The sequence below is a fragment of the Cinclus cinclus genome, chromosome 6, assembly GCF_963662255.1.
Source record: "Cinclus cinclus chromosome 6, bCinCin1.1, whole genome shotgun sequence".
NCBI classification, from domain to species: domain Eukaryota; kingdom Metazoa; phylum Chordata; class Aves; order Passeriformes; family Cinclidae; genus Cinclus; species Cinclus cinclus.
In genome coordinates, this window is record NC_085051.1 from 9,411,507 (window position 1) to 9,435,533 (window position 24,027).

The 24,027-nt window shown below is 64.5% G+C and overlaps 1 protein-coding gene across 5 annotated transcripts; it reads right to left on the bottom strand.

Moving 5' to 3' along the window:
• On the bottom strand, positions 1-23,842 carry SYT7 (synaptotagmin 7). 5 transcript variants are annotated; one of them, XM_062494718.1, is made up of 13 exons: positions 23,812-23,842; positions 13,912-14,015; positions 11,847-11,926; positions 10,493-10,624; positions 9,708-9,923; positions 6,980-7,348; positions 5,255-5,380; positions 2,874-3,009; positions 2,189-2,459; positions 1,671-1,840; positions 1,150-1,264; positions 870-1,069; positions 1-105 (listed from the first exon to the last, which is right to left on the bottom strand). In XM_062494718.1, the coding sequence occupies exons 1-13, from the start codon at positions 23,840-23,842 to the stop codon at positions 1-3; spliced, it is 2,055 nt and encodes a 684-aa protein (XP_062350702.1). The 5 variants fall into 5 exon arrangements, with proteins under 5 accessions (XP_062350702.1, XP_062350703.1, XP_062350704.1 ...); XM_062494719.1 differs by lacking the exons at positions 5,255-5,380; positions 6,980-7,348; XM_062494720.1 differs by lacking the exons at positions 5,255-5,380; positions 6,980-7,348; positions 10,493-10,624.
• Between the last annotated feature and the right edge of the window lie 185 nt (positions 23,843-24,027).

Here is a 24,027-nt window from a genome sequence, read left to right on the forward strand (position 1 = left end):
TCAAGCCTTCAGCTGGTGCCACTGTGCCACCGCCTGCCGCGGGCGGGCGATCATGTCCTTCCAGTGCTTCACCTCGCCGGGACCGCTCTTCCAGGACAGGTAAATCTGCGGGAAACGCATCCCTGTAGCCACCACGGCCGCTCCATCCCCGTCCCGCTGCCCGGCGCTGGCGCCTTCACCCCGAAACTGCTCCAGCCCCGCTTTTCCGGGCTCGGCACCGAGCCGGGCTATTTTTATCCCTCGGTTTTCCATATGGCACCGCGGAAAAGTGCGTGTGCCAGCTCTCGCTGCTGCTGCTGCCACCTCGGGGAGCCGGTGCCACCGCTCCGGCTCCGCGGATCATCGCCGGAGAGCCGGGATGGAGCAGAGCTGGCTGCTAATTATGCGATCAAAAGTGATTAGCGAGCCTCAGGCCACGGCGGGGATTTAACGGAGAGTGGGATATCATGGACGCTGCCTTTCCATCCCTGGATGTGCCCGCACCGGGGACGCCGCCACCTCCGCCCCTGCCCGGCAGCCCGCGGCGCTGATCCGGGGATTTATTTAATGGATTTATCCCGACCGCTGCGTTTTCCCGATCCCAGCGCGGCGTTTGGGGATCACGGGCGGAGATTATGGCGCTCTTTTGTCATCGTTGCGCTAACGATGAGCCGGGTGATTTCATGGATAATTCCTCCGCTCCCATCCCCAGGAGTAATCCCAGGGGGTGGGACCCATCCCACTGTGGCTCCCCATGCTCCGTCCCTGCTTTTCTGGGAAAATGCCGGCCCCTTCGTGGCACCCACACTGGAGATGGCACCAGGCGCCGGCAGCCCCGAGCCTGGCTGTCCCCGATTCCCACCTGGGGGTCCCTGGGGCGTGTCACCCACCTTGCCGATGACGTCATTGCGGCTCAGCCTGTCCTTATCCATGACGGTGATGACGATGGTGGTCTCGCGCAGCCGCTCCGTGGGGATGTCGAAGGCGAAGGACTCGTTGAAGACAGGGTTCAGGCACCGCTTCATCACCACCGTCTTCTTCTTCTCCACCCGCTTGTCTTTGTACATCAGCCACACCTTCACGTAGGGATCTGGCGGGAGAGGAGCCGCTCTCAGCCCCAGATAGGAGCCCGGGAATGCCGCCCAGGATCGGGGGCAGCCGGCGCCGTACCTGAGGTGCCCCCGATGTCCATGGCTTTGAGGTTCCTCGCCTTGATGATGTTCACCACGATGGAATTGGCCGAGGGATTGTAGCACAGCGACAGCAGCAGTTCCCCGCGGCTTCCCTGTGGGACACGCGTATTCCCTGAGGACACCCACGCCCCCCAGAGCTCCTCTGTAGGAGGAGAGTGCTGGCATGGGACCCCCACCAAAGCAGCCCAAGGGTGGGGTTTGGGAAAGCACAGAAAATCAGGGCAGGAGGAAATGGGGCCATCCCCCATGGGACATTTTCTGGTCTTGCTGGAGGCAGGAGAAGGAAAAAAGCTTTCATTTTAGGTCTACCTGAAACAGTTTGGTTTGACCCAAAATCAGACTTTGGGCTACTTAATATAAAATTTGGGAAGAGGAAAATCTGTCAGATGTTGATACACAAAATGTCCCTTTTGGGATGGGGGTGGTCCTGTTGGGACACTGTAGGGACAGGGGGTCACCTCCCCTGCACAGGGGGATGGGAGGGATCCAGGGCCTTACACTGCCATCACTGCAAGGCTTCAGGTCCTTCCAGAAGGTCTGCATCTGGGTCAGGTCCACCTTGTTGAGAGGGATGGACACCTCTCCAATGGGATCATTGCGGCTGAAGCGGTCGTAGTCCAGGACCTGGAGGTACAGCACCCGCTGCACCACCTTCTCATAGGGAAACCCTGTGCCAAAGATGGAAAAGCCAGAGGAGATGAGGAGCAGTTCCAGAACTGCTCCACCCCTCCTGTCCTGGTGGCAAGACCCCGGCACCAGGCAGAGGACATGGAGCAGCCCGTGGCACAAGGAGCTGCTGCCACATTAATTCCCACATCTGCGCCCACCCATAGGAACACAGAGCCTTCCAAACCTTCCCCCACATCCCCTTTATGGTATGCACATCCAGCCTGGCCTCGGCGGCTTGGCCAATCCATCACATCACCAACAGCCACCACTCTGGTGTTTTGAGCTGAGCTGAACCCCAGGGTGGTCCGCTCCCACCCTGATCCCCACCAGTCCATACCAATCCATACCTTCAAAGAGGAAGGTCTCGTTCCAGTGCGGGTTGAGGTTCTTCCTCTTGACCTTGGTCTCCAGCTTGTGCTTCTTGTCAGGGAGCAGGTAGATCTTGACGAAAGGGTCACTGGTGCCGCTGAAGTCCTTGGCCGGCAGCTCCTGCGCCTTCATGATCTTCACGGTCAGGGTGGACTCCTGGAAGTTGTAGCCGACGCTGAACTGGATGCGACCCAGGTTCTCCCGGCTGACGCCTTCGTGGCCCTCGTCATCCTCGGAGCCCGGGGAGAGCTGCGGGAGGGGGGAAGAGGAGGTGGGTGAGAGCAGCACTGCAGGCTGGCGGGGACCCGATCCCCATTCCCCCCGACCCCAGCCCCGCCAGCTGTCAGGGGACATCAGCCTCTCCCCAGCTTCCTGCTGCCCCCACCGCTTCCGACGGCTCCTGGCACGGCGCCGCTCGTCCCGCGGAACGGGAGCTCCAATTAGCCAAATTCCTCCTGACAGCGCATCCCTCACATGTCCAGCGCCACTCGCTACCTCGTGCCAGCCTGGGGGACGTGTCCGCAGCACGTCGGCTCAGCCGACGGGGACTCGGCACAGTGGGCAGGGACGTGCTGGAGCGCTTGTGGATGGCGCAGGGAAGAGCTGGGAAGGTTGGATACCGACCGTGGAGACCGCTACACCCAGCGCACCCCACCCACCCACCATGAGCATCTCGCTGGTCAGGGAGTTGACCAGGTCGGAGACGGAGGAGTGCGGCTCCGTCTTGCGGTCGGACTCATCGTGTGGCGGCTGCCCTGGTGTCGATGCCGCGTTCCCAGCCTTCCCACCGGCCGGCAACCTGTGGGAAGAGAGGCCTTGGAGGAGAGGGGCCAGGAGTCGAGGGTGAGACAGCGAGGGGCTTCCCGGGCACCCTCTCCCAGCGGATACTGATCCTGGGCTGTGCCAACACCCGACGGACTCTTCCGGGACACACTGTGGATGCAGCCCACTAGCATCCCAGCCCTGCTCCCGGAGCCAGCTGGTGGCCTGGCACCTTTAGGGCACAGCAGCAGGTCCCCCTGGCCACATCCCATGGCGATGGCAGGGACAGTGTGGTCCCCACAGCACCTACGGCTCTGGCTGCTCCTCTCACACCACAGCCCCTTATCCCGATGAGCGTGGGCCACCCACGGGTGCTCCACATGGGATCGCTGCCCGCTACCCTACTTTCCTGTATCTGAAACACCCCTGGGATCACTGTCCTGGCTGTACCCACACACGGTGGCTCCCGGACACGGTACCGGGCAGGGCGTGCAGCCGGGAGCAGCAGGAGGCAGACGGACAGAGCAGCGATGGAGACGGGCGGGAATGCGCCGAGGCCACGCTGCCACGAGGCACGGGGACAACGGGACACAGGCACGTGGCGGAGGGGACAGGCAGCTCGGGATGCTCCCACCACCTCCGTCACGGCTTCTGTCTGAGCTGGGACACGGTGACAAACCACCAGACGGACCAAGAGGCACAGGGACACACGGGAAGCCACAACATGCCACGGACACGCGCCACCACGCCAAGCACACGCAGACGCACGGGGAGGGGACATGGGGGGGGCGATGGGGACACCCACACGCACACACGGGATGGCACCCAGGAAGGACCAGAGAGGCCGAGGCAGCTGGGGAGGCAAAATTAGGTTAAAACCAGGGAAAATGAAGGCGGAGGAGCCGGCGGCAGGGCCGCTGAGCGAGGAGGCACCGGTGGAGCCGGGAATGCCGGCGGAGGTCACGGATAGCGGGAGAGAGAGCGGGAGAGAGCAAAAGAAAGGAGGAGCAGCGTCGTCCAGCGCCGGCCTGCCGGGAGGGAATGGGAGAGAGGAGCGGGGTGGATGGACAGACAAACGGAGTCGCCGGGACAGGAGACACGCCGAGGCGCCGGGCTGGAGCCACCGGGGACAGGCTGGAAGGAAAGAAGCTGCGAAACTGGGATGGAGGAGATGTTTTGAGGAAGAAGAGCGGGTGGTCTGCAGCGTCGGTGGGCGGGAGAGAGCCGAGGCTGCCGGAGCGCTTCCCCTCCGCCGGCCGATCCCGCCGCGTCCTGCGGAGCCCAAGGAACGAGGAGCGGGAGGGAATGGAGGTGGGGAATGCCATGCATGTGCTGGGATGGGGTTTCGGAGCAGGGAGCTGCGGCAAGCGGGGAGCGGGGTCTTGCGGCATAGCCACCCACCCTCCGTGCCCCACGTCCCCGTGCCCTCGGCACGGGCTGCCGGTGCTCCCGGCGGGAACCGGCTGCGCAGCGCGACGCCGGGGAGGGAAGTGCTAAAAGATGGAGCGAAACCAAGCGGAGCGGGGTAAAAATAGCCGGCGGGCGAGAACGGTGCCAGTTCATCCGCACGCCGAGCACACGGGGAGGCAGAGCCCGCCGGCTTCACACCTCCTCCCCGCTCCAGAGGGGATGAACACCCGCTCCCGGCGGCGCACGGACGCTCTGCCTGTGCTAGCCAGCGCCAGTGGCCGTGGCCGGGCGCCGGTGGCGGGGCTGGATGCTCTGCCGAGCCTGCGGCACGCCGGGAATGCGGGGAGCAGCCGGAGGCGAGGGGCTGTGCCGTGCTGGAGGAGAACGGGGGGACAGCATCCGCCCCACCCCGGCCTGTGGCGCTCGCTCTTCCCCCCTGCCACAGCAGCGGTGTCCCCGGATCCCCGGGGGAGCTGCCCATCCCGCCGGGATGGAGGTGGCAGCAGCGTGTCGGGATGGGACGCGGCTCAGCCCATGCGGCATCACTTGGGGCATACACCCCGTGTCCCCCTGCCCCTGAGCGTGTCACCCCGCCCCTTCCCCCCGCATGCAGCCAGGGCCGAGAAGGGCAGGAAGGGGAAGAAGGAGGGAGGAGGAAGGGATGGGGGTCCTCTCGGTGCCGCTGCTCCGGAGGCAGAACCGCGGGTGCCGGTGCCGGGGAGAGCTCAGACGTCCCGGTGCCCGCTGGGCCACCCTGTGCCGCTCCAACCTTCGCGCTCCACGAGGCCAGCCTCCTCCTCCTCCTCCTCCTCCACCCTGGGTGAGGCCCTCGTCTCCTCCTCCTGCGGGACTGGCCTCGTCCTCGCTCATACCTCTTGTCCCCCTGAGCGTTCGCCTGGTTCGGCTGCGTCCCAGCGGGTTGCAGGTCGGGAATATTGGCAAAGTCATCTTGCTCTGAGAGTCCCAAAACCAGGGATAACACCACCATCCGGCCTTCCCTGCCCGGGCGGCCCCGCCGGCAGCGGGAGAGAGAGAGAAAGAGAAAGGAGAACACAGCGTCAGGCAGGGAACCGGCAGGAGCCGGCGGCGTCCCGCGGAACCCCGTCGGCGAGGGGACCCCAGGGCTCTCCCTGCCGGCTCCTGCCAGGTGACGATGGCCGGGATGGGCGCACAGGGCTGTGGGGAGAAAGGCGCCGGCTCCGGGAAGCCCGTCACGCGTGGATACCCGCACTGTCCCTCTCCTCCACCGGTCCGGGCAGAGAGGATGACAAAATCCTGATGAAGGGGGGAAAACATGCCTGGAGGGGTTGGGAATGAGGGAGAGTGTGACAGGAGTGACATCATTACATGGAGGAAGGGATTGGCGGTGCCATGGCTAAGGCTCTTCACTCTCTCCGGGTCCTCGCCCGGGTCTGTAACCGCATTCACGCCGCGGCGCCGGGGAGGGTGAACAGGGTGAAGAGCGAAAGAAAGATCGATGGATCGGGAAAGAGGCGGTGGGGAATGGCAGCGGCTCCTCCGCTGGGAAGTGGTGCTGACTCGGCACGTCTGGGCTCTGCGGCTGCTCCCACTCTGCCAAGTCAGGCTGGAGCCAGCACCGGTGCTGGGTAAGCAGGGAGAACGTGACCCTCGGGGTGGGTCGTGAGCCGCAGCTCCACGTTGGGAAGCTGGGATATTGGGCTGGGAGGAACCTGGGAGAGGGTAGAGAGGAGAGGGGATCGTGGGCAGAGCACCCTAGGGTGCCTGGAGGAAGGTTCTACCCTCTCACCAGAGCGGGAAGGGGTGGAATGGGCACCCAGATTTGTGTCTCTCATCTAATCGTGATGCAGGAAGTGCTGTGTCAACTCGTGGAAGGGCAGGGTCAGTCCTGCGTCCCCCTCCAAGTGCCACCAGCCTGCGGAAAGCAAAGCTGGGACCTCAGCGTTCCTTTATCCAGGGTGCCAGGGGGCAAACAGCTGCCAGGGAGGAGTTGGAGAATCCAAGGGAAGATGGAGCCGGGGGGCTCAGCTCTGCAGAGGAGGCACAACGTCATGTGCGGAGGATGCGGTGACAACACGGGACTCGGATTAGCCCCTGGGGTTTGATGCTGGAAATCCAGCACCGATGAAGGAGATGGGGTTAAGGCGGATTAAAGATCCCACTGCTCCTCCGGCAGGGAATCATATCGGGTCTCAATTCACGGTCACCCCGGCACGGGAGACTCTGCCACCCGCCCCGTGACAACTTGGGACAACGTCACTCCCTGGGGACCTCTCTGGTGGCCGTCCCTAGGGGTGGAAAGGGATGGCCAGGGACGTGGCAAAGCACATCGAGGAAGTGCATGAGCCCTTTCCCTGAGCCCCCCGTGAGTCGAGGGGGACATGGACTTTCCCGCAGGCCATGGGCAGCATGTCCCCAAGGAGGTGACGGATCAGGAGTCGCGCTGGGGCATGTAAAGGAGGAGAGGAGAGAGGGAGGGAGAGAGGGATGAGCAGAGGAATAGAGCAGAGCAGGGAGAGGGAATGGAGAGAGCAAAGGAGGAGAGGGATGGAGAGAGGAATGGAGGGAGGGTGGAGAGGAGAATGCAGAGTGGGCAGTGATGGCAAACGCACACTTACAGGAATGACTTCATGTCCAAGCCGCGGTTGCGGATTTGCCCCACCACGTGGTCCCAGCTGCCGGGGTTGGAGCGGCTCCTGCCCCCGGCCATCCGTTGCTTGGAGCCGGCGGAGGTGCCCTGGCGCGCCGGGCCGCCGCCGCGGGAGCCCCGGGAGTTGGCGGCGGCGGAGGAGCCGCTGTGGGCCTGGAGGTGGCCCAGGCTCTGGCTGGTGGTGGGCTGGCTGTGGTTGGCGCGCTGGTGCTGGCTCAGGGGCTGCTGCAGACTTTGCTGGCGCACGAGCGTGCGGGGCCTCTGGAATTTGGGATCGCCTGCTGAGGTGGGGATATACTCAAGGGTAGTGGCTGTGGACAGGGTGGAGTCCTCGAAACTTAGGGAGAGGAAGGGTAGAGGAGAGGAGAGAAAGGAGAAGAAGGTGAAGGGGCAAAATTGGAGGAAGGAAAAGAAGAGAGTTAGAGAGAAGATGCCCCAGCGCAGGGAGCGCTCCGGCGGGAGCCAGCGTGGGCAGCGCCCGGATCCTCCGCCTCTCGCCCGCGGCTCGGCCCTGCCGGCGGCACGGGGGGCTCGGGCCGGCACCATCCTGCCTCCCGAGGGGCTCGCCAGGGCCGGATGCCCACCCGCTCCCGCGGCCGCCGCTCCGCCAGCGCCTTCCCAGCACGCCGGCCGACCTGCTCTGCGGGATAATTAGGCTGCTGCGTGGAGGCAAATCCCGTGGCGCCCGTTCACGTGCTGCCAGCCAGCCCATCCCAGCGTCCCAGTCCCTCCCAGTCCAGCCCAGCACCCAGCAGCGGCGCCGCGGGGGCTCGGCGTCCCCATCCCCTCCGTGCTGGAACGCTGCGGGAAGGGGGGAATCCCGCAGAGCGGCGGCGGGGGCCGAACCCCCGCGGTGGTGACATTCCAGCGAGGCGTCCCCAGGGCCAAGCCGGGCTCCAGCCGGGGTGGAAGATCATGGGATTGGGGGGTACGGACGCAGTTCTGGTGGGACACGGAGAGCGGAGCGGAGCGGCCCGGCCCGGGGCGGACGGGCTTCGTGTGGGCGGCGGAACGGAAAGAGCAGCGGGATGCCCCAAGGAAGCGGCGCTGGCCATGCAGCACATGCGTGGCACAGCCCATGCAGCCGCGCCGGATTGTCCACGGCAGCCTGGGAAGCTCTGACCAGGAGATCAGGGGAGGAAAGTCCTCCCGGGACCACCGCCTGGCACTGAGGAGTGGCCTTGAGCAGCAGCCACCGACCCTGTCCCCCGTCCCGGCGCTGCCGGCTGGGACCGTGGGGAGAAGCTGTGCCATCGTGCAATGCCAGAAGCGGGAACAGAGAAGGAGCGGGGAGGGATAGACAGCTCCAAAAACCAAAAGAAAAAAAAAGAAAAACGAAGTAAAGAAAGAGCGAAAAGTGGGAAGTGGGAGAAAGAGAGAGAGAGGAAAGGGAGTGGAGAGGAGCGGAGAGCTAGGATGGACGGAGCCCCACGGCCGGGGCCGAAGGCACTGCTCGGACGCCACTGCCTCCCCCACTCCCCCCCCAACCTCCGGGCCGACGCCGACCTCCTTTCGTTTTCCTATCGAATCCCAACTTAGTTCAATTTGCAACCTCTCAGTCACAGGAAACTAAATCTGGCTCCTGTCGGCCCCGCGCCAGCTGGAGGCACGAGCTCCTCCAGCGCCGTGCCAGGCGGCACCGAGCCCTGCCCGTGCCCGGATGGATCCATGGCACCGGCACAGCCAGACCCTCCGCCTGGACCCCCGGGACACCCCCGATCCCGGTGGCGCTGCGCCAAGGGGATGCTGGAGAACAGGATGCTCCGCCACATCCCTTAACCCTGCCCTTGCCGCCTGCGCCAGCCCATCCCTCTGTCCGAGCCCATCCGTCTGTCCGGATTCCCAGCGGGGGGACGGCTGTAGACCGCGCCGCTCCTGCTTTTCCTCGCCTCTCCCTCCTGCTTCCCAACTGGAAGTGCCCAACTGGAGCGCAGCAGCTCGCGCCGAACGGGCGGTGTCACCGAGCTCTCCCGAAGTGCCGGGATCCCCCGGCTGCCACATCCCAGCGCGGAGAACCGGAGCAGAGACCGGGAACGCCGGACGGAGCCCGCAGCCGGCACACCCCCTTCACCCCCGCCGGAGCCAAGGCGATGCCAGCAGTGAAAGGTCTCGTCGAGACCCTCACCCCGGCCTGGAGCCCAGCAGAGCCTGCCAGAGCTCGGATTTTCCCTAAATCTGATCAGTCCCAGATTTCCCCCAGTTTTTCTCGGCATCAGGTGGTTGTGCCGGCGCCGGGTCCGGTGGGTGTGCCAGGGATCAAGGGAGCGCAAGGAGGGAAGATGCCACACACTGTCCCTGATTATCCCTGAGGGAATGGGAGGATGGGACTGCGCCTCCTGCCTTCGGGACGCTTCCGAGGTAACGCTGCTTGCCCTGAGAAACCGAGCTGGGAAGGCTGAGCCGCTTCCCACCGGGTTTGGACAGGGCCACCCTCAGCACTGGAAATACACTGGGGACAGCATCTACAGGTGCTGCTCCTGCCCGGCTGCCTCCTCTGCTGCCCCTGAGCCAAAACACCTCTAGGAGAACGGGAAATGCCTCCTCTCCCTCGGCACGGTGGTCCTGGGGACCTGTTGATGGCCCCGGGGACCTGTCGGTGGCCCCCATCCAAGCGCATCCACAGCGGGGAGCGGGCGCCCGGGCCCGCCGGCCGTGGCCGTGGCCGTGCCATGCCGGACCGTGCCGTGCTCACTCACTTGGACAGGCTGAGCTTCCCTGCGGCCAAGTGGCTCTGCACCGTGTGCCAGCGGCCCCGTGCCGCCTTTCCCGCTCCGGGCTCGCTGTGGGCGGACACGCTGCTCCTCATTCCATCCTCGCCGAGCCGCTGCTTGTCCCCGGGCCGGCCGTCGCGGTCCCCGGACAGCCCGGCGGCGGCCGACGCCGTCAGCTTGGCCCCTGATAACAGAGAGCCACTGGGCCGGGCCGGCGGCCGGACCCCCCCAGACAGACACGAAGGGAGCCGGACGGACATACGGATGGACGTGGAAAACGTGGGGAGCCGTCAGGGAATGAGGGGAGGGCGACAGAGCCGGAGGGGGCAGACGGACAAGAGACGGACAGACAGACAGAGAGAGAAAGAGAGACATCAGCACTGAAAAAAAAAAAAAAAAAAAAAAAAAGGGGGTCCTGGCCGCGGGGTGCTCAGGGGCCTCGGCAAAACATCCAAGAGAAAGGGCGGAGGAGGGAGAGGGGTCGGGAAGGGGGGTCCCGCTCGCCGGCAGCCCAGCCCCGGGGGGACCCGTCCCCGCGCCGAGGGGGTGCCCCCAACGCGCAACCCCGTCCTGGAGGGAGATCCCGGCCGGCCCCGGGAATGCGGGAAGGAGGGGTTGCTCGTCTCCATGGGACGGCCCATGGGGTGGCGTGCGGGGAGCCCGGGAGCAGGAGGAGGAGGAGAAGGAGGAGGAAGAGGAGGAAGTGGAAGGCGAGTGGGTGCTGCCCATATACTCACTACACGGAGCAAACTCGGTAAGGAGAGACTCACTTGAGGGAAAGGCGCGGATCACCGTACGGAGCGTAAGGAGAAATGTTTAGGATAAATTCCTTGGGAGGGTAGGAGCTCCATTTCTGCTGCACTGTGTTGTCATTGTTATTCCAAAAGTCTCTGTCTAGATCGCTACAGCGGCGGGATTCCGGGGGAGAAAGAAAAGGGAAATACAAGAGAGAGAAGCTGAATTCCTGCGAGAGAGAGGGAAAAGCAGCCCTCTTGCCCCCGGTGCGCCAGGATCCTGTGGAAAGAGACGGGGAACCCACCCCTCGGACACCGACACACACACACACACAAACACACACACACACACACACATGGACACGGACAGAAGGATGGATGGATGGGAAGAGCTGTGGAAAGATAGAAGAGGGCGGCTCCACCAGCTGGGAAGGAGAGAAGGATGTGGGGGTTTCGGGAGGTGTCGGCGAGCACGGTGCCTGCACGTGATTCCCAAAATGTGTGTCCGTGTGCCCTCGGCACCTGTGTCCGTGTGTCCTTGCCTGCTCAGCAGCCGGGTCCTGGAAGCGCTTGGTTAACCGTGACATTGCTGCATGTTGGAGACCTTTTCGGATCCCTTCCCTTCTGGATCCCTTCCCTTGTGGAACTGGCCTGCTGCCAGCACAGAACTTGGACCTCCTGGCTCTGGGAAGCCACCGGAGCTGCGTGCCAGGAGCTTGGGTCCCCAGCAGGTCCCCGGAAAAGTCCCCAGTGCCCACCTGCAGCTCCAGGTTGTTCCCAGCTGTATGGAATGTACTGGAGTTTGGGAAAGCTGCCTGTGCCATGACATCGGGTGGGATGTGCCTTCCCCTCCATTCCCAGCTCATCCTGGTTGGCTGGGAGCAGCCATCCAGGTGACCCTGCACCCCGGTGACACCCAGGCCAGCCATGGGAGGAAGTTTTCCATAGGCTTATTCCAGGCAGGAGCTTTTTCCCACCTGGTGGTCTAGCTCCCTCCTCCCTGAAGGACGGCAGAGGGTGTGGAGAGGCAGTGCTGGATCTGGGATGCTCAGGAGAACCCCCTCAGCTTCCAGCCTCCACTTCCCTTGCTGCCCAGCGCCGTGGAATGCCCCAGCTTCGCTCTGCTCTCTCCATGGAATTCCCGAGGGATGCAGAGCCACTCCAGCCCCGCCGGGCAGGACTCGGAATTCACACACCCAGGCCTGGATCATCCGTGGGGACATCCATGCCAATGTTCTCGTGACTCCCTCATGCCCATGGATCAGTGGGATTCACAAGGATGCTGGAGACACCCACCAGCTCTCCCAGTCTCCCAGTGCCCCTCTCCCACTGGGAGAAGGGATGGCCACCTCTGTCTTTCCTCGCCCCACGCCCCCATCCTGGCACCTACTTGATGGTTTTCTTTTCACTGCGGCCTCGGCTGGAATCTGGAGTTCCCACAGTCTCCAGGGAAGTCTTGTAACGCTTTCCCTGTGGAAAAGAGAGGAGAGGGGGGGTCAGGGTGTGGCAGAGGGCTCCCAGAATATCCCAGTGGAAGATGGGAGCTGCCACCCCTTAGAGTTTGACCTGGATTTTGCCCTTTCTCTTATGGTCTCCAGGCTCCATCCCACCCATCCAGATAGCAAAATTCCCAAAGGCTCCATCCCTTGGTCCTTGGGGGCTCATGCCTTGTGTCACCCCAAGGACAGCACCGCCACCGCTGCTGGCATCCCATTCCTTGGCCTCACTGGGAAGGAGTGGATAATTTTAGGCCTAATTGTGCCTCAATTAATTGAGTTCACCTTTCCCAGCACCAGGGAAGTGCTGCTGTAGGATAATGAAGCTGGAGCTGGCTCCAAACTGGGGCTGGTAATCAGGGCACTCCGGCAGGTTCCGAGAGCTGCTCTGAGCCAGGGTGAGCATGAGCCAGTTAATACCAATTATCCAACAATTGGGAGTGGAGATGCTCCATGCAGTGCCAGGTGGATGAGGTGGGATGGAAGCAGCTGCCAGAGCAGGATGGGGTGGAGCACCAGCCCTTCCATCCCACTGGTCCTGGATCTCAGGAGCCAGGCCTGATCCAGCCTGGCCTTGGAATGGGAATATTTCTCCTTTCTCCTTCTTCCCAGCCTCTTCATATCCATATGGAGCGATCTTGGCTTGCTGGGACACCTGGACCCTCAGCACAGTGTCCTTGGGCAGCCATGGGCTGATCCTGCCAGGAGCTGCAGGGGAACACCTGGACCTCCTTGGATTCCCAAGGGCTAATTTTGCCAGAAGATGCCAAGGATGTTGGATCTCCTTGGATTCCCAAGGGCTCATGTTGCTGAGAGCTGTGGGGAAACACACCTGGACCTCCTTGAATTCACATTGGCTAATCCTGCCAGGAACTGCAGGGATGTTGGACATCCTTGGATGCCCCAGGGCTAATGCTGCCAGGAGCTGTAAGGGAACACTTGGACCTCCTTGCATGCCCGTGGGCTAATCCCACTGGGAGGCACGGGAGTGCCTGGCCTTGCTGGATGCTCGCAGGCCATCCCAGAGGGAATCATCCCCCAAACCTGAGCTCATCCGTGTCCCCTGGCTGTGGTGGCTCGGGGCTTGTGAGGACACGGCAGTTGTGGCCGCGTGGGCATGGCTCGGAGCTGGCCCGCTGGGCTTGGCCATCATTCCCACACAACCACTCCAGCTCCGGGTGCTGTCGAGGGCCGGTTGGGATGCGCCTTCCCGGCCAATTTACACTTGTTTGTTCCTCTGCCAACTCCAGCCTCCTCCTTTCCAGTACTTTTTCCTCTGCCAGCTCTCTCTCCCTATCCCCTGGGTGGCACCTGGAAGGGCCCGTCCCACCCACCGCCCTCTCTCTGCCTCATCACCATGCTCCCCTCTCCCATTCCCAAGGGAATGCTGCCTTCCCACGGCTCAGGGTGGGCATCTCCCTGGCGGGAAGCGCCGCTGCCATCGCAGCACTTGACCCAGATTCGATTCCGATGGCGAAGGAAACGTGGTGGCCCAGCACGTCCTGCTCCCGGGAGAGGAGCAGGAGGAGGAAGAGGAAGGATGCTGGGCGGGAGGGAGCGCTGTCCCAAGCCCCCGGTGGGAAGCGGGGAGGGAAGCAGGGATGCACAGCGGGCGGCGGGGATGGCTCACGGCACCTGGCACTGCCAGGGACGGACTGGCCGCCTTCCCACGGGGCTTTTCCAGGCGGGAGCATGCCCAGCAGGACAGGGGCCAGCTCGTTCCAGCTCGTCACCAATATATATCCATATATTTGGAAACTTCCCTTTGTGCCACACAAACAGTTTTGCCCAAACATTTCATTAGCACATCCGGAAAAGCCCAAATAAAAGCTGCAGCCGGCAGCTCCGGGGAGCTGCCTCCGCTTGGCTGCTGCCCTGGAAGCGGGAATTGCCCTCTGGCGGGCGGCACGGGGGGCACGTCGGAATGACGGGAAGGTGGAAGGGAAGCCGGACACTCACCATTTTCCGCTGGCACCACTGGCAGATCCCGCAGAGGACGATGGTGACGCTAAGGCTGACGGTGATGATGGCTGAGACCAGGAGGACGTCGCGGGAGGGGGTCCCTGGGGGGAGCAGAGCACAAGGCGAGGGCGCTCAGAACTAAATCCTGGGGTGTTCCTGGCGTGCGCCGGGGTACGGGGAGGGAAAACACAGGGAATGTGGTCCAACAGGTTCCAGTCCCGTTGTGCGGTGTCCTGTCACGGTGGCCACCCCTTTGGCTTTTCGGCTCCCAGTGATTGTGTCCTGGGGGGAATCAGGCCCCGAGCACTTCCTGGGAGTTCAGGTTGGAGCTTTAATCCCCACTGGCACCCTGGGAGCGCTGACACTGCCGGCAAAGGCCGTGGCTGCTGCTTTGTGAGCCAATCCCACACGGATTCATCCCAAATGACTGTGCAGACCTGCTCGTCCCCACTCTGGCTGTGGGGGCAACCTTGGGGACCCCAAAAGCGTGGGAAGAACCCATTAACCTCATCCATCATTTCCATGCTCCTAGCATGCGGAATGACCACCGCGGGATGAGAATATGGACCCAAGGTGGCTCGGAAGGGTCCGGTGGGACCCCAAACCGGCTCAGCTTTGTCTCCAGACAGGACCCCCACCACAGCATCCCTGTGGATGCCCCGCATCCCACCGTGCCCGCTGGGATGGGATTGTCCGTGGTGGGAGCCCCAGCTGGTGGCGGGAGGTGGCGAGGCCGGAGCAGCACCGGGAGCGGTGCTGCAGTATAAATATTAAACAATAAATGTTAATAATTAATTCGCCCGCAGACTTTGTTATTGTAGCGAAATTTCCCGGCGGCTCCGAGGCCGGGGTGAGTCAGAGTGGACCAGGAGGGGGGATCAGGGCTCTGGAATCGCCCCCAGCACCTGCCGAGGCACCCAGAGCTCCTAAATCCCCGCTGGAAACAGACGAGGAAAGGCGATGGTGGCCATGAAGGGGAGATTTATAAAAATTCCACGAGAAGAAGATGAGGGTGGGATGCGGTGGGGGTGGTTTTAGGGACGGGTCCCCCCTGCAGCACCCGCGCTCTCTCCATCCAAAGGCAGCTCCTCCATCGCTCCCGGATCACGAGGAGCCTGTGTATAAAACTCACGTAGCAACTGTTGCCTAGGAGGGAATTTGGGACCAGCCCTTAATTTTCAACATTTATAAACCCTGGCTGGATAAGCTGCCGGGGGAATGGGAAGCAGCCGGCACGGCCGGAGATCGCCGGTCACCCCTCCTCGAGTGGGACCCCGACCAGTTCAAGTGGCAGCGGACCTTACTGGGAGGGCTGGGAATTGGGATGACCCTTCCTTGCCCCCCCACTCAGTGATCCCTGCTCCAGCTTGGGAACATCGTGACCCCTCTGGTTTAGCCCGAAACTCCAACAGATCCTTCGGTCCTTGCGGGGTCAAGTTCATCCTCAAATTAATCTGGAGAGAGGGAATCAAAGGAGAAGGCGGGGGAAGGGATGGGCACTGCGGAGGCCACCACGGCCGTGGCAGTGTCCGGAGAGGGACATCAGTGAGCGCCGGTTCCCGGGGCCAGATTCCCTGTGCCAAGGTGTCTCTACACCCCCGAACCTGGCGTCACCCCATGATCCTGATGGATTGACCAGCGGGATCCTGCCTGGGGGGGAGCTCCAGGGGGTGTCCGTGCGCACGGGGTGGGTCCGGCCCTTCCCGGTGGGATCACGCCGTGTCCCCGGGGCGGGGGGAGCGATTCCAGCCCCCAGGCTGCGCCGCCCTCAGCATGACTTAAATGACTCGTTTTCCAGGCAATTAGCACTCGGTTAATTAAAGACTCGGAGCCGCTCGGAGTTCCTGGCGCGTCCCCAACCCTGGGGCGCGGTGTGGGGGTCCCTGTGCCGGTTGGGATGCCCGGCCTGGAATGCCTTGGGGAGGGCGGATCCAAGGGGGACGCGGGGAGCTGCTTGGCACCGGGACACAGCCCCGGGAGCCGGTGACAAGGTGAAAACGCGACGCTTGTTTACGCCGCCGCTGGCCCTCCTTCCCCGCCGTTCTCCATAAATCTCCGCGGCTGCCAGCGCGGATCCAAGCGGGAGCGTGGAGACGGCTGGGTGGGACTTGAGGGTCCACGGCCCTGGGGTTCCTGCGGCCATGTCCCAAATCCCAGCGGCCCTGCGCTCGTCCTGCCTCATCCCAAGGGCGCAGTGAGGGGGGGGGGGTGGGAGTAGGAGGCGGAGACCTCACATCCCTCCTCGGGATCGAGGTCCCAATCCCGTCCCACGTGCTGGCAGAGCAGGGGATGCTGCGGAGGCTGGGAAAGGGGTGGAACATCCCTGCGGCTCTTTCATCAGGATTCAATGCCACTTGACGGGATATAATTCCACTTTTCCAGGCCGTTATTGATGAGGGGATTACCTGCCTCCTTAGCTCCGCAGCTCTCCAGCGTGGGATTTGTGTGGCGCTGCATGAGCCGGGGAAGAGGGATCCTGTTCCGGGGGAGAGGGCTCTGGATGCAGGCAGAGGGTACTCATGTCAGGAGGGAGGGTCCCTGTGACACTGGAGAGAGCACTGAATTCTAGGGAAGGGTCTCTACGGCAGATCTAGGAGAAGCAGGGAACACCCTGCACCCTTCACAGTGCCCACTTCGGAGTGGGAGATGGGGAATGTCTGGGAGAGAGGGATGCGGTCACATACCTATCCTCCTTTATCCTCCTTTATCCGCCGCCGCGGCGGGCTCGGGATTAGCTGCCTCCGGAGCACGAGCGAGCTCCGGCCTTTGTGGATATGAGGAAACACTTCAAACCCGACCCCGGCACAAGGAGAGGCGCGGAGATCCAAGAGGGATTAGTCCTCTCCAGCTGCGTGTGGGCCAGAGATCCGGCAAGACGCGCCTGAAGCAGGGAAAGAGCTGCCGATGCCGACGGATCCGACACGCGGCTCAGCTCCGGCGTGTGCAGGAATGGTGGGTGTGGGAGAAGTGGCACAGCCCATTCCAGGGACATCCAGAAGTGTTCCTGTGTATCCTGATGGCCGTGGCATCTTGATGGCCCCGTACATCCCAGCATCCCTGTGTATCCTGGTGGATCTGGCATCTTGGTGGCCCTGTGCACATCAGCAGCCTTGGATACCTTGGTGGCTTTGTGGTGCTGGTGGCCCTGTGCACACTCAGCTCCAGGACAGGAATTGCTCGAGCCTGGCACAGTGAGACAGCTGCTCACAGGCAGCTCCACCCTCCCCCCCCCCCCCCCCCCCAAAAAAAACTTCCCCGCGCCTATACCAGGATTCAGAGCCATCCAACAGCTCTGCCATCACCTCCAGCCAAAGTCCATGGCCCTGCAGCAATGCTGGGAAGGCAAAGCCCCTGCAAGAGGCATCCAGGGAGGGTTCCCGCTCTCCTAAATTACAGCTCCTGCACAGGATGGAGAGGTTGGAATCTCCACGGAGTGCCAGAGGCTTTGGATGAGCAAAGGCTTTGGAACAAGCATCACATCTGTGGCACCACGGCTGGAACTGACTTCTCTGCAGGTGTCCCAGTGAGGATGGACCTGTCCAGGCTCTCAAGGCCATAATTTTGGATCCAGACCCCGAAATTCTCAGCTTTTGTGGACACTGCATCTCCCTGGCAGCTGCTCAGTATCGCAGCCCCAACTCCTGGAGCATCCTGCCACTCATCCTGTTCCAGTAGCGAGATCCATGGATGCCAAGTACCCCGGGGGGCAAAATCAAAGCTGTGGGGAGCCCCGCCAGGGCAATGTCCCGCTGAGCTCCCTGGAAATGGTGATCAAAGCCGACATCCACAGCTCCACATGGAGAAACGGCTCCATGTACCAAGCCGCCAAACCGGCAGCGGAAACGCGTGCATTCCTGGAAAAAGGGCAGCGGGAGAAGGTGCCAAGCGAGCAGCGCGCTCCCCCATCCCCCTCCCCAGGATTCCACCGTGCGCCGTCGTCGTGAGCTGAGGAGCCGGAGCGGGATGTGACGCCGAGCCTGGATGGGGATGGTGGCGCCGGCGGGGGAGCTGTGGGATGGGAAGGGATAGGGCAGGAATGTGGCGTCGGAGCAGGCCCTCGTGCTGCCGGGGTGGAGGGTCACACGGCACCGAGCGAGGTGGCCACGTTGTCACGCCGGGGCTTCCCAGATGCTGCCTGCCTGGCGCCAGGCCATTAATTCCTCCTCTTCTCGTCCTCCCACTCATTTGCTCGATATTTCCCAAACCTCTTATTTTTAGGATGCAGCTGAAAAGCTGTGAATTTGCAGCTTTCGCTCCTGTGCAGGATCCCGGGTGCGGGGCTGGAGGGGAGCAGGGCAGGACCCCTGCGGGCACAGCAGGAATGTGGAATCTAAGCCTTTGGCACAGGGAAAGCGAGAAGGGATGGGCAAGGAGGGGGATGAGGCTTTGCTGCCATCCCTGGTAACAATCCAGTGGGCATTTTGGGAATACTGTGAGCCAGGCTTGGCGTGTCACGTGGAAAAGCTGGAGGGTTGGGCCAGCTGGGTCCTGCGGTGCCACCTGTCCACGTGCTCCCAGGGGATCTGTAGATGTGAGGGATCATTGGAAGCCCCACGGCCATCCTGCTGCCCGGCAGCATCCTGGGATGAGCCTCGGGGGTGAGGAGTGGTGCCACAGCTCAGCACCCCAGGCGTGCTCTGGGCGAGAACGTCTGCTCTCCATCTGTCTGTCTATCCGTGCATCCCCCTCTCCGACACATCCATCAATCTCTCCATCCATCCATCTATCCATCCGTCCATCCATCCCTCGTACACATCAGCCTCTCCATCCAGCCATCTGTCCATCCCCCGGAGCTGTCAATCCGGCTGGCTTTGCCTCCCCCACGCCGAGCTGCTAGTCCTGGGGGGCTCCGGGTGGCAGAGCCTCCCAACACCGGCCTCACCACGGCGGGCTGGGGGAGGTGAAGGAACACTGTCCCAAAACGCTGCACAGCTCTGGCCGGACGCTCCCAGACATCCCCCATCCCCACCAGCTGCCGTGCATGGATGCGTCCCTCCTGTGTCCCCTCCAGCCCTGATGCCGCCCGTCCCCGCTCCGCGGCCACTGCAAGACGGAGGCTGGGGATGGAGGGAGAATTTGGCAAGGCAAGGCGCTCCTTCCCTGGTGCCGGGCTATTTTTGGCCGAGGATTTCCGGAGAGCCGTGTGGTTTCTCTGCCTCGTGGTCCCCACCGCGTCTCTCTTCCTTCCCGAGGAGCACCCAGAACTCCGGAGCCCCCTCTGCTCCCGCGGTTCGCGTCCATCACCATCCCCATCCCAACCCCTGCTCCCGAGAGGACGCCGCTCATCCCCCGGCCACGCTGGTGCTCCACGTCATCCCTGCTCCAAAACGAGCCCTTGGGCATCGCTCCCCACCCTGGAGTCACCCCAACCCCCCTTCCCTTGGCGCAGAATCCTCTCCTGGCTCTGGCAGCGGGCAAGGAGGAGCGGCCTGGGCTCTCATCCCGAGTGGCACTGCCAGCTCTCGCGCCGTCGCCACTTAGCCTCTCGCCCCAGGGCTCTCCATCATTCCCGAGCCCTTCGGGTGACAGCGGGAGAGAGGGAAGGCAGAGAGCCAGCGGCTCCCAGGGAACAGGGGCGGGCAGGCTCCTTGCAGCCCATCCCAGCTCCACGAGCCCCCCGCTGGCTTCCCAGCTCCCAGATTCCCCTCGGGCAATGTCCCCCAGTCACGTCAGCCGGGATCCACGTGTTGTGACAGCAAGGCCACCGTGGGGACAGGATTCCCGCAGGGAGTTCAAGGATGGAGGATGCTCAGGGGCGGCCAGAGCCCTCAGACCCGGGAGCTGGCGGTGCTGGGAGAGGAAAAGGAGGCTTGGAGGGGAGCACATGGAAAGATGGAGAAACGCAGCTTGAAGGGAGGAGGCAGAGGAGGGGAATAAAGGGCCGAGGAAGGCCCCAGAGGGAGGACTGGGGACTCAGGTGTGGGAAGGTGCCCGGGGGAGGTGGGGGTGGTGGAAATCCTCCAGCAGAGCCTGATCCCCGGGCTGCATCCTCCAAGGATACACAGGGAGGGTCATCCGTGGGGCAGCAGGGATGGTCATCCATGGTGGAGCGGGGACAAGACCCATCGCCCCCCCGCAGCCACCGGTGTCCCACAGGCCCATCCGCAGGGGAGCAGCCAATCACCCCGCTTTCCCTGGATACCCGGAGCCCCCCCGGGATGCATCCCGCGGGCTGTGCCCCCCTCGGAGGACCAGGAGCGGGGCTGCTGTGCTGCACTGTCCCTCCGCCGCCGCGCCGGCTCCGTCCCCGCCGGCGCGACCGCTTCCCTTCAAACCTCATTAACTCCCCCCAAGGTGACCCTCTCCCTCCTGCAGCCAGGCCTGGGGACACCGGGAGGGGACGGGGCGCTGGGAGGGGGTACCCGGAGCTGACAGGCGGGCGCGGTGCCTCCCGTGCCACAGCCGCGCTGGTACCCACAGGGATGGGGGAAGCTCCGTTTGGCACATTCCAACCCGCCGCCCCCCCTCGCCCAGCCTGGCCCCACACACGTCCCCCAGACCCCCTGCCAGCCACGGCCAGGGGAGGTGTCCGTCCCCCTGCTCGACGCTGGGGCTCTGCCCATCATCCCCGCGCTCCGGCGGCTCTCCGGAGCCGTTCCCTTGCCGGATCCATCCATAATGGATATTGTAGCTGAGCCCCCGGGGGCTGGGGGGTGGCAGCGATATTATCTGCATCTGTCTTCATTCCCCGCTCCCCCCCCTCCTTCCTCGGCAGGCGGAAAAGCCGCGAGATCAGGCGCTGGAAAAGCCGCCTCCAGCTCCTCTCCTGCTCCTTGGAGTCAGGGGGGATCAGCAAGACCTCCCTGCCAGACCCCCCGCCCAGAGGAGAGCCCCCCAATCCTTGTCCTTGCTGTGCCCCAGCCGTGCTCAGGGGGGTCCTGGGACACGTCAGTGCGGGCGTGGGGAGGCTGAAAGGATTGGAATTGGTGGCGACTGCTGGGAGCAAGGAACCCCCACCGTGGGGGGCTCAGCATCCCCGGGGACACTCCCTCCCTCCCCACCGCCACGGAAAATAGGATGGAGTCACTGTGGGGGACAAAGGGCCGGGGTGAGGCCTCGGGGGATGCTCCAAGACGCCGGCAGGATCAATCCTCGGGCTGGAGCAGAGGGGCTGGCTGGGAGGGGGACCCCAGAGCGGCGCAGGATGAGGATCCCGGGTGGGTCTGGAGCTCCCGATCCGTGTGGGCGCCTCGCGGGACGCGGGGCTGCAGCAGGTGCCTGGCTCCCGGCGAGGCCCGTGCGCTGCCATCCCTGCGCTCTTTGTCTGCCTTCCCGCCCGTCACGCTCCCTTCATCCCTCCGCCAGCCCCTCCGGCGGCCCCCGCCTCGCTCCTCGCGGTGTGCCGGCTCCTTTGGAAACACGGCTTTTCTGCCGAGCCCCAGGGAGCTGCTCCCACGGCCGCGCCAGCACCAGGGCGATCCATCGCCCGCTCCGAGGCGGTGCGGGGGGAAAACAGGCAGCTGCTGCTTGGTTATTGATTCACCACCTCCAGCCACCGCGCGGCTCTGCTCGGAACGCTTCCAGCCGGGAAAGATGGGGACGTGGGGAGCAGGGCCCCCCGGCACCTGCTTGCTGCGCTAAGATGGAGCTTTGTTTGGGGATGCGAACGTCGCCCCAAAGGGGACAGCTGGTGGCAGCAGCGGGGACAGGGATGGAGGGGGGTGTCTGGCAGGGGGAAAGGAGGTGTCCGATGTTCCCAAAGCAAAGGGGGACGTTGTCCCTGTGGCACAGAGGGCACCTTTGCGGGCGGCACCAAGCTCTGCTTCGCGCTCGGACGCGGCTCTCCCGACACATAATTTGGTGGTCCCCCAGCAGCACAGCCCCCTGTGGCTCCCCAAAAAAGCCTCCAGCTGGCGGGAAACGCTTTGGGAAGAGCCTCAGCTGGATCCCAATTCCCAACACTCCTGGGCCGGCCAGGACCAGACTCCCTCGGGCGTCTCCGACCCCAGAACCAGACAGCCCTAGCAGCATCTCCGGGCTCCATGTCACCCCCCAGATCCCTCTTTCCCTGGGCAGCAAAGTTTCCCGAATTTCCCGGCATCTTCTCGCCCCACGAAACGCAGCCAGTGCTGGGGGTCGCAGCCACTGTCCCCGCACGGTGACACGGAGCAGGGGACGAGGAGGACGAGGCTGGTGCCACCTCGGGCAATGTTTTGGAGGGACAACAGGCAGCGCTTCACCCCGAGATGTGGCTTGGGTGGCTCTTCCCAAATCCTGCGGGGATGTGAGCTACCAGCATCCCCTCAGCTTCCATCGGGGTGGGGGTGGCAGACCTGTGCACCGTCTCAGCACCACGTCTGGAAAATCCGAGAAAGGTGGGAAGATCCAGGGAAGCAGTCAGTGCCAGTGTGCCTGCACAGGTGTGTGCACCCCCAGCACCCCACGGCTCCAGGCGCCACGGCACAGCCGCCGCCGGTGACGTGGGAAAACTCCCACGTGACGGGAGCCCCAGCAGCCGGGGAGCACGGGGTTTGGGAAGCGGGGACAGGGGGTCTGTCCCCCCCAAATCCGGCAGCTCGAGCTTTGCCCTGGGAGCTTCCAGCCTGCCAAGCAGTGCTGGCGATCACACCAGCAGCCGTCGGTGGCCCACCGGCCGCCGACGGGGACATCTGGCAGGTGCAAGGGAGACAAATTGGGGGCAGGTGCAAAGTTTGAAGGGGGAACAACTCAGGGGCAAATCTCGGGCATCGGGAGGGAAGGGCAGCCCTGCCACGCTGCTGCCGGCGGGGACAGGCCGGCGTCCCCCCTGTGCCACCCACCCCTCAGGTGACCTTGGGCCAAAGAGTGCCGTGCCGAGCTCCGGGCATCCCTGCGGGGTCGCGATGGCACGGGATGGAGCCGCTCCCGGTGGGAGCGCTCAGCCTGCGGGCAGGCGCAAAGTTGCCCTCGAAGGCAGCTCGGCCGGAGCTGCCAAGTCCCGGGCAGCCGTGACGCCGTCACCTGCCCGCGGGTGACAGCGGGCGGCGGTGCCCGACGCTCCCCAGCCGGCCGGATCCCGCAGGCCTGGCACCTGCAGCTCTCCTCGGCGGCGCCCGCTGTCCCCGCGTCCCCGCCGGCACGTCCCCACGCCACCGCAGGACACGCTGTCCTTCTGCCCGCTCCCCGGGCCCCGGGACACGGTTGGGGACAGCTGCCAGGCCCCGCTGATCCGCATCGCTCCGGCAGCATCCCTGTTTCTCCGCACCGGCTCGGGCACCCCCAAAACGTCCCCGCCAGCGTCCCAGATTCCCTGGTGCGGGGCCGACTGCTGCCTTCCGAGCATGAGCTCAGCAAATCCGCGCCCGAGAAAGCCCCTTCCCCAGCCGCCCACCCCCGCGTGTCCCGGTGTCATTCCGGAGGGGCAGCAGGACAGGGCTGGCGGACCCCCAGAAGGACGGAGGGGGCGGGCGGTGAGGAGCAGGGATGTGCTGACCCCTGGATGCTGGTCTGGACGCCGGGATTTGGGGATCTCCCGGGGGTCTGGGGGTTTGCTGGAGGTCTGGGGAGCGGAATGCTGCCCCCGGGGCTTGGGGTGTCCCGGCGGGGATCCAGGGCTCCAGCAGCTCCGCAGGGTGAGGAGAGGGGGGATGTACTGGATGCTCGTCTGGGCGCCAGCACCCAGCGGGATTTGGGGCTCGCCCCGTGTTTTTTGGGGGGCTGGGGAGTGGGATGCTTCCCGCGGGGATTGGGGTGTCGCCGGGCGGGGAGTGTCGTGGCTCCGGCAGCTCCGCAGCGCGGTGACAGCGGCGGCCGTGACTTTCTCCCCAAACTACCGTAACTCCCGGGGAGGCGCGGAGGGGAAGCGGGCAGCGGCCACGGCGGATCCCCGGAGGGCGGCGAGCGGCCGGCCACCCCCGGTACGTGTCCCCCGTCCCTGCGTGTCTCCGTCCCCCCCCTCCCCGGCGGCCCGGGGCTCACCTGCGCTGGCAGCCTCCGGGTGCAGGTACATGGTGGCGGGCGGCGGCGGGGCGCGGCGGGGCGGCGGGGCGGCGGCTGCCCGGTGCAGCGGGGCCGCGGCTCATCAGACGGCGGCGGAGGCGGCGGCGGGAGGGGGCGGCGGGGCGGGGGGCGGCGGCGGGGCGGCGGGGGCCCGCATGCGGCGGCGGGGGGCCGGGAGCCCCGCGGAGCCCGTGC

Coding starts and splice junctions, on each gene's coding strand:
- SYT7 (XM_062494718.1), bottom strand. CDS start 23,842: ATGTACCTGCACCCGGAGGCTGCCAGCGCAG. Junction 1,841..2,188: donor CGAGACCTTCCTCTTTGAAG/GTATGGATTGGT, acceptor TCTTTGGCACAG/GGTTTCCCTATGAGAAGGTG. Junction 106..869: donor GCAATGACGTCATCGGCAAG/GTGGGTGACACG, acceptor CGTTTCCCGCAG/ATTTACCTGTCCTGGAAGAG.